A 10,000-nucleotide genomic window follows, 5' to 3' on the forward strand; every position below is an offset into this window, starting at 1 on the left:
CACAATGCACTTAATTCTAAGCCATCAACATCGGGAAACCCAGTGTGGTACTGCCGTTCTGCATGTGGCCCCATTGGGTCTCCCGATGTTGATGGTTTAGAATTAAAGTGCATTGTGGTTGTTCGAATGTATCTCTAATCACTGGGACCCATTCAGTGTTGTGCATATATATATATATATATATATATATATATATATATATATATATATATATATATACATATATATATATATATATATATATATATATATATACACATGAGTCCACTTCAGAGTGACATATGCGTCAGTCAACAGTACTTATACCCTCACTACGGATTGTCCTGAATGACGTCACCTAACGGAGCACGTTAGCCCGCTCCGTGCAGAGACGTTCGACAGGATGACCGCGAGGGTATAAATACTCCTGACGCACGTCGAAACGTCAGTAATCTAGATTTCCAGCTCGAACCCGTGTTTTCTTACCACCTTTTACCATTCAAATGTCTCACCTTAAAACACGTACACACACACACACAAACACACACATATATATATATATATATATATGTGTGTGTGTGTGTGTGTGTGTGTGTGTGTGTGTGTGTGTGTGTGTGTGTGTGTGTGTGTGTGTGTGTGTGTGTGTGTGTGTGTGTGTGTGTGTATATATATATATATATATATATATATATATATATATATTTCTAAATAGAAATGTAGTAGCACATTTGTAAATAACACACAGGAACCCACAGTCGGAGAAAGAATAAACTTCGAATAAAGAATAATCCTATATTTCGGCTATCAACTGTAGCCCTCTTCAGGACATTATCTCACGCGCAGCAATAAATAAGCTAGTGCGGACGTTACATCCTCCCCTCTCCTCACCCCCTCCCTCCTCCGCCACCCCAGTTAGCCCCGCGTCTGAGTGAGGTCAACTGTCCACATCTCTTCTTACTGTAGTTTATAAGTCCCCTCTGTTCTCTATCTTATGTACTTTCCTGAAGAGGGCTACAGTTGATAGCCGAAATATATATATATATATATATATGTGTGTGTGTGTGTGTGTGTGTGTGTGTGTGTGTGTGTGTATATATATATTTATATATATATATATATATATATATATATATATATATATATATACATATAAAAGCTAGAAACAGTAAGTTTGTATACCTTGACTCCGCAATATCAGGCTATCATTCGATTCAGAAATAACAAAAATCTCACAGAGGACACAAAAGTTCTTGTCTATAAGGCTTGTGTAGTCCGCACTCTCCTTTCCAGCAGCGAAACTTGGACATTACATAAAAACTGGATAAAAATCCTCTCGTGCCCATATCGCTATGGCAAGTCATTCTGGACGTTGCTAAGCATCATCAGTGATCTCTTTAAAGGGTGAGACTAATCTTGCAATGCTGAAAGATGACAGCATCATATATGATATGATATCCGTTCTTCTTAATCTGGCAGACACTTTCTCTTCAACCAGCGTAGCTGGAAAGTATAATTCTTAGACATCAAAGCATTGGAGTTGGGTACCATTTCCTCATATTTCCCTGGCACCCACTTCAAGATTGATATTTCCCAATTCCTTATTCATTTCTGCTCCATGAAAATGGACAGTAGGCTCTTGCTCCACAGTCAGTGGTACATTTGGCCTGGAAACAGAATGCAAGGTTATTCTGCCTCGAAACAACCTGTAAGGTTATTCTGCCTCGAAACAACCTGTAAGGTTATTCTGCCTCGAAACAGACTAACTGTAAGGTCAGACCTGACCCCAGGTCAGAGCACTGTTTACCTAACTGCCCAAGATCGATGATAGGGATGACGCGCTTAGTGGCCGGCATTGCTGCGTTGGATGTGACTCGGCTGGTGTGGGCGCTCGCTAGCTCGTGTCGTCGACGAGGACCTGAAGGGAAAGAAATACATAAGATCCTGACATTCCGGAGCTATGTCACGGGAGTAGATCTACTATGTCGTCAGCAGTAACCAGCTCTTCTATTCTTGGGGACAATATCACGCCGAATGAGTACGCGGAGTCATAGAGATAGTACGGGGAGTAGAAATGACGGATAGAACTTCTTTTAATGGAAATAAACAAGAAACGCGCATATACGTAAAATGTAGCCGATTTCTTTAATTCGTGGCGGCAGCCAAAGCAACCGATAAGTGTTTAGGGGTTTGCCCTTGACGTCCAGAGGTCCTTTTCTCAGCTGAAAAGGTGGCAGCCTGGGACTCGGAATAGAGAGATCGTTCGCCGTCCTGGTCAGCGATGTTGAGGCGGGTGGGGAGCACCTGTACTTATCGGGAACGCCTCTCCTTATCGGATGAATAAAATCACCTGGTTTCATCTAAAGGATTATAAAGGAAGAGCATACTGACAGGAGACCTTTTGGTCCATAACTAGATCGGATGAAGTATAGAATGATGATGGTCTTTGGGCAGAGACCTAAATCAGATCTCACCTCTCACATACCCTCTCAAACTGTTCCATTAATTCTTACAATTTATCTTCTGGCTCAGCTACAAGCGCAGTGTTATCTACAAACAACTGACTAACTTCCCATTCTCCTCTACACTTCAACTAACAGTGACTCTATATGGTAGACAGTAGCACGAGCGGGTGTGAGGCTGACAAAAACACTTATTGTGTTTGCTCTAATCTATTCTGTAAATTGCGAGTATGTTTTTGGAGGCAGACTACGGGAGAATGGGAAATGGGAACTGGAACTTACTCTGACCGGCCTCGATGGTGACATGGACCCAAGTGACCCTCTTCCGTGCTGCGCCACCTCTGGTGCCAGCGGGCTCCTTGCCTATGGGCACTGTCCAATCACCTTCCAGGGCCACAATCACGTGACTTCGTCTGGGGCGGAGTTAACCCTTGAGGACGCCGGGAAAACCCACGAAAAGGGAGGCTCGCGGAAGGCATGGTGCCTGGACAATGGCAGCCTCATGGACAGTGGCGGGCCCAGGGGTAGGCGCCAAAACCAACTTGCCACATTTACACCAAATCCTGGGCAACGAAACACCTACAATATTTCTATCATCTCCCCACAACTTCCAACAGAAAGCAAGACTATACACCAGACTATGAAAACCCTCGACTAACTAAACCAATATATGAAATATAAGATAACGCACAACAGCAGCGCGATAATGAGTGCAAGGATAGAAGCGCTGGTAAACGACATTTCATAACAACACCTCCCACTATCACTAGCTCCAAATCCCTGCTAAGCACCCTCGAAATTATCACCCTTACCGCCCGATCTATGGACACGTTGAAACACTATGGCGACATTACACAAACCTGCCGCTGCCCCACGCTGACCTGTAGCCACTCACTCTCTATTCCCAGTCGTCTCCATTAAAGGTGTAAATTACAAATAGGGTAGTGTTACTAGTGGAGTTCACTAGGGCTTGGTTTTGGGTCCCTTATTGTTCATTATGTATACACGTATAAACGATTTGGACAATGAGATTAATGGTGTGCTAGTAAGTTTTCGGATGACACTTAAATAAGATGTCATAGTGCGACGGAAGAACATGCTGGGATAGTACATCAGAATTTTTACTGAATTGTTTGCATGGTCGTAGAAATGGCAAATGGACTTCAATATTTCAAACTGCAGTGTGTTTAATGTAGGATTACACAACCCAGCTAACATGTATAGCTTAGATAATGCCATATCAAAGAAGACATCATCTGAGAAGGATTTAGGAGTGTTAGTGAGTCCAGAACTTAATTACAGGAAACGGTACATTAGTGTTAGGAATAGGGCTAACAGGGCGTAAAGATTTATTGATAGGGCGGTTGTAAACAATAGTACAGAAGTAATTATTAAACTCAATCCAGCAAGAGCTAGACCTATCTTTGACTATGCGGTACAGTTCTGGTCTCTATCATATAAAATGGATATTAAATCACTAGCCTTTGTATAGGGGAGAATGATCAAAATAATACAAAGGCTTGGAAATTTACCATATGAAGACAAGCTTAGGTACTTTAACTTACATTATCTGGAAAGACAGAGTGCGGGGTGATCTAATAGAGGTATTTAAATGGGTCAAGGGTTTTAACAAGGGTGATGCAGGCAAGGTCATCATATTAAGAATGCGAGGTAGGACTAGTATTTATGGATTTGAATTTAACAAATTTAGATTTAAGAAGGAAATAGACAAGAACTGGTTCACCTACAGTGGTTAAATAATGGAATAGACGTAGTATGAAGTGAGCACTGAAACAATTGGTTGTTTTAAGAGATTTGATAACTTTATGGATGAGGATGACAGGTGGCAAGGGACATGGAACTGCCTAGTGTAGGCCTTATGGTCTTTTGCAGTCTCCTTACTTTCTTACCCTCATGGAAACTTTACTACACAAACATTTTTGCTCGTCCTCAATAGAATTCATAACTATACCATTCATCTTTAATACATCCCATAAAGCCTTTCTGTCAACCTTGTCCTACGCCATCTTTAAACCCACAAAGGGCTAAAAGACGTCCTTGCCCTATACTCAAACCTTCTCATATATCTGCTTTACAACAAAAAATATTATAAGCAAGACCAAGGAACTTATTATTGGCGTCCTATATAGACCTCCTAACCTCAGCATTCAGTACATTGATCCCCTGATTCATGAAATTCGCAGGGCGTTCCAGTACAAAAACGTTGTGATCATGGGAGATTTTAATTATAGAAATATTAACTGGGAAGTGGAGAATGACCAAAATGATACATGGGCTCAGAAATTTATCTTACGAAGAGAGGCTTAGGCACCTTAGCTTACACGATCTGGAAAGACGCGATGTGCGGGGTAATCTAATAGAAGTGTTCAAGTGGATCAAATGCTTTAACAAGGGTGGCGTAAACAAGGTCATCATATTAAGATAACAGGGCAGGACTCGCAGTAATGGATTTAAATTGGACAAATTTAGATTTAAGAAGGAAATAGGCAAAAATTGTTACTACTAATAGGGTGGCCAACGAATGTAATAGACTTAGTAACCATGTAGTGAGCGCTGAAACTATCGGTTGTTTTAAGAAATAGGCAACTTTATGGATGGATGGGAAGGACAGATGGTAATTGACATGGAACTGCCTAGTGTAGGCATTATGGTCTCTTGCAGTTTCCTTCATTCTTAAATTATGTTCTTATGAATATACAATGTAATATTATAGTGATAAAATAAAAATAACAATTAAAACAATAATAATAATAACAATAATGGTATTAATGATATAATAATAATAATAATAATAATAATAATAATAATAATAATGATAATAATAATAATAATAATGATAATAATGATAATAATGATAATAATAATAATAATGATAATAATAATAATAATAATAATAATAATGATAATGATAATATAATAATAGTAATAATAATATGATAATAGTAATAATAACAATAATGACATAAGCGGAGTAGGAAATGTCTCGACAATAATAATAATAGTAATAATGATAATGGTGATAATAATAATGGTGATAATAATAATAATAATAATAATAATAATAATAATAATAATAATAATAATAATAATAATAATAATAACAATAATAATGATAATAATAATAATGGTAATAATAATGGTAATAATAATAATAATGGTAATAATAATAATACATGTACAGTATATACAAAAGGCTCTTTCCCCATTACCAGGGAGGTAGCCAAAGTCAAAAGACATGATTCCACTCCCACCCACCAACCCTTCCCTCCCTTTCATCTTGGCTCCTCATGGAGGACAGGTCATCTTATTGATTTATAAAAATCAGCAACAACAACAACAGCAATAATAATAATAACAATAATAATAATAATAATAATAATAATAATAATAATAATAATAATAATAATAATAATAATAATAATAATAATAATAATAATAATAATAATAATAATAATAATAATAATAATAATAATAATAATAATAATAATAACAATCTTCCGAGTGTATATGCCAAAATGTCAACTTTATTATAATATGTCAATTCCACTGTTTTCTCCCGAGACCAGTTCATCTCATTGTTATTAAATATCGATTCTTGACTAGTGGCGAGACAAAGTTAAGGCGCCGCGTACAAATGACAACGTAATGCCATTTGTCGAAAGCAACAAAGCAGCATTCAACATGTTGCATTGCGTTGCACTGGTTGGAACACTTGCCTTGTGCAACTATGCTGTATTCCACATGTTGCCAAAACGTTTTGGTGGAAAAGCACTTTGAAAAGTTGTGCTGGAGAATGTATACCAAAGGTTTTTTACCCTTTACACGGGAGGTAGCCAAGTCTAAAAGCTACTATCCACTACCCTCTCCCTCTTATCTTCGCTTCTCAAGAATGACGGGGTCATCCCTGTATCCCGCTAACTGCCCTAGGTCAGAAGCAATGCAGCAAGACACAGCAGATTCATAGCAAGGCCGTTTCACTTACTCGGCGACCCCCCCCCCATCTCTGTCCCCTCACGCATAAAAGAGAGGTCGTTGCTGAAGAATAACTATTAAACATTGTAAAATGTTACCTATACCCTTGACGCAGCTTGATCACGCACCAAGCTGTCTTTTGACATTAGCTTTTCAGTCATCATTCTTATATATGATATCATGGTGTGAAAAAAGTTCTACTGGCTGTCGTTAAAAATCAAAATATACGAAAGCAACAAATATCCTATTAACCGGGTAAGGTCTGTTAAGAAGTTTGTGTGGAGAGATCTGACCCAACAAGTTAATGCCATAACTCACTGAGAGTCGATGATACAGCAATTTATTTTGCCTTTTCCTGGGGAAGTTCCTTGCACGAAAATGAACGTCCAAGTCTGGAGAGACACCCAGCTCCGCAATCTTCTCTCCGTGGTATCAACCAGTAAACTGACTCGCGTGCACTCGGACCTCCGAACTTGACGTCAGACCAGAGGAGGGGGGGGGCCAAAGGTGGTGGATGGCGGCAGGTTAGAAACAGAAGCCAGGGAGGCTACGTGCTATACCATCACGTCTCGTGTACGCCACAGTCCGAGGACGAAGGCAGTCTTTTCCCCTTGGAAACAGTATAACCACGAATTCCTAGAAAACAACCTATCATCACATTTCCACAGAGACGAATCAGCTCAAGTAAGATCACGGGATCCTCGACTCTAGCGTACAAACATCAACAGACAAACACGCCAATGCGTTTGTCGTTTTCATAAATCTCGCTTGAATCAGACATTATTTTACAATTTTATATTACTTTAGAAATGGCAGAAGAGAATTATGCCCTAACATACACTAAACATATACCTTCAAGGTCCGTGTTAAAATGTCAATGATTACGGCAACTGAGCGGGCATTTGTTCTTTTGAATTAACCGCTCTGCACTTGACCCAGATGCCAACACACGTGAGCACAAATTTCCATTTTTTCGTAACTCAAGCTACTTGAGATTCAGATATCAGTATAACGTAGATATAAAGGAACCCAGAATGTTATGCATGTGTGTATATAAGATGTTTCTGCAAGAGTTCACGTTGCCATATGATTACTGATGAGTTGTGAGAACGAAAGCAAATGCATCACTGTTCTCATTAAAAAAGAAAGTACCGGAACTTGCAAAGTGAGTACAGGGCCTTCACATGGGGGAGGGGGATATGCTTTGGGGCGGCACATTTGGGGGGGGGGGGCGGCAATTCTAGTCTGGACAGGCCATCCACAAGGATATAATAAAAAAAGAGGTCAAAGGAGTCCTGAATATTTCACCGTAATATACGAATTTTGCGTTAGAATCAAAAGAATATGAAATATTTTTCTTCTACCCTCTGCAATGGAGACATTAAATGCAATTTTTAAAATCCATATAATTATTTGGCAAGCCAATAGCTAAAACAGGGTGTATGGGTTTTTTTTTTTTTTTTTTTTTTTTTTTTTTTTTTTTTTTTTGAACGTCACTGAAAACTGCCCCGGGTCACTCAGACTTGTAAGGGCTCTGAGTGAGTATACGTCATATCTAAAGCGGCCCATACACGATCAATTATATTGCGCAATTTCATTGTCAATACTCTGAATTGACAATTGAATTGACCGTGTATGGGCGATATATCGCCAATACACGGTCAATTTAATTGTCAATTCAGAGTATTGACAATGAAATTGCTCAATATAATTGATCGTGTATGGGCCGCTTTAGAGTATCCCACCTTTATTCCCATCACTGGGTGGGGCAACAGGACAAAAATCTGAGAGGAATGGTTCAGTTGGCTGACGTCCCCTACCCCCACCCAACCCAGCATCACTAACGATGTCCTCAAGACACCACCTCTACTTCCCCAATACAACTAATAATAATAATAATAATAACAATGATAATGATAATAATAATAATAATAATAATAATAATAATAATAATAATAATAATAATAATAATAATAATAATAATAATAATAATAATAATAATAATAATAATAATAATAATAATAATAATAATGATAATAATAATAATAATAATAATAATAATAATAATAATAATAATAGTAATAATAATAATGATACTAATAATAATAATAATAATAATGAAAATAATAATAATAATAATAATAATAATAATAATAATAATAATAATAATAATAATAATAATAATAATAATAATAGTAATTATAACAATAATAATAATAACAACAATGATAATAATAATAATAATAATAATAATAATAATAATAATAATAATAATTAATAATAATAATAATGATAATAAGAACAGCAATAATAATAACAATAATAATAATAATAATAATAATAATAATAATAATAATAATAATAATAATAATAATAATAATAATAATAATAATAATAATAATAATAATAATAATAATAACAATAATAATAATAATAACATTAATAATAATAATACTAATAAAAATAATAATAATAATAATAATAATAATATTAATAATAATAATAATAATAATAATAATAATAATAATAATAATAATAATAATAATAATAATAATAATAATAATAATAATAATAATAATAATAATAATAATAATAATAATAATAGTAACGATAATAATAATAATAATAATAATAATAATAATAATAATAATAATAATAATAATAATAATAATAATAATAATAATAATAATAATAATAATAATAATAATAATAATAATACATACATACATACATACATATACCAAAGGCTTTTTCCCCCTTACATGGGGGGTAGCCAAAAAGAAAAAGGCATAGAAAATACTCCCACCCATTTCATTTCCCATATATTCCACTCCCCTCCACCATCCTCCCTTCCTCTTATCTTGGCACCTCCTGGATGACGGGTCATCCCTGCATCCTGTCCACTGCCCTGGGTCAGAAGCAGTGTCGCAAGACACAGCACATCCACAGCAAGGCCGTTTCATAAATTCGGCGACCCCCCCTCTCCGTCCCCTCATGCAGGAAAGGAGAAGACGGGAAGAAATCCCTTCGGGCTGCGTCAAATTTTTCTCATACATACTTCCTCACCCACCCCCCATCCCCCACCCACTCCCCCTCATGCATCACAGCCTTATCTATACACAACCCTTCTCCATTCACCCCTATCTTATGTCCTCTCCCGTCCTTCCTCTACAGACATTCCTCTCTTTTGTAAAGCCCCTTTCACCCCATCCATCCATCTCATCCTAGGACGCCCCCTCATATTCACGCCTTCCACCTCCGCCTTCCACACTTCTTTTACTAATCTTTCTTCACTCATTCTTCCCATGCGTCCAAACCATCCTAATACTCTTTCATCAACCCTATCTCCCAGTTCCCTTTCCACCCCTGTTCTCCTCCTCACCTCCTCATTTCTCACTCTATCTAGCCTAGTAACCCCTATCATACTTCTCAGACATTTCATCTCAAACACATTCAAACTCCTTCTCTCTTCCTCTCTTATGTTCCATGTTTCTGCCCCGTACATTGCTGTTGGCACAATCACTCCTTCATATAACCTCCTTTTAGCATCCATTCCCAGATGTCTATTT

The 10,000-nt window shown here is 36.9% G+C and overlaps 1 protein-coding gene and 1 pseudogene across 2 annotated transcripts in view; one reads left to right on the top strand and one right to left on the bottom strand.

Moving 5' to 3' along the window:
* LOC143040961 (uncharacterized) overlaps positions 1–6,899 on the bottom strand; it is a 26,682-nt gene extending 19,783 nt beyond the window's left edge. Inside the window, exons 1-2 of one of the 2 annotated variants that reach the window (XM_076212396.1) lie at positions 6,750–6,899; positions 1,784–1,894 (exon numbers count right to left, since the gene is read on the bottom strand). In XM_076212396.1, the coding sequence (XP_076068511.1) occupies positions 1,784–1,832 (49 nt within the window). In that variant the 5' untranslated portion in view covers positions 1,833–1,894; positions 6,750–6,899. The remainder of the gene's footprint in view (positions 1–1,783; positions 1,895–6,749) is intronic. The other variant, XM_076212397.1, reaches the window with a different exon arrangement.
* The window catches only part of LOC143040947 (uncharacterized), a 25,827-nt pseudogene continuing 17,785 nt past the window's right edge, over positions 1,959–10,000 (top strand).

Source organism: Oratosquilla oratoria, chromosome 30 (assembly GCF_046742065.1).
Source record: "Oratosquilla oratoria isolate Oo_2021 chromosome 30, ASM4674206v1, whole genome shotgun sequence".
Classification (NCBI taxonomy): Eukaryota; Metazoa; Arthropoda; class Malacostraca; order Stomatopoda; family Squillidae; genus Oratosquilla; species Oratosquilla oratoria.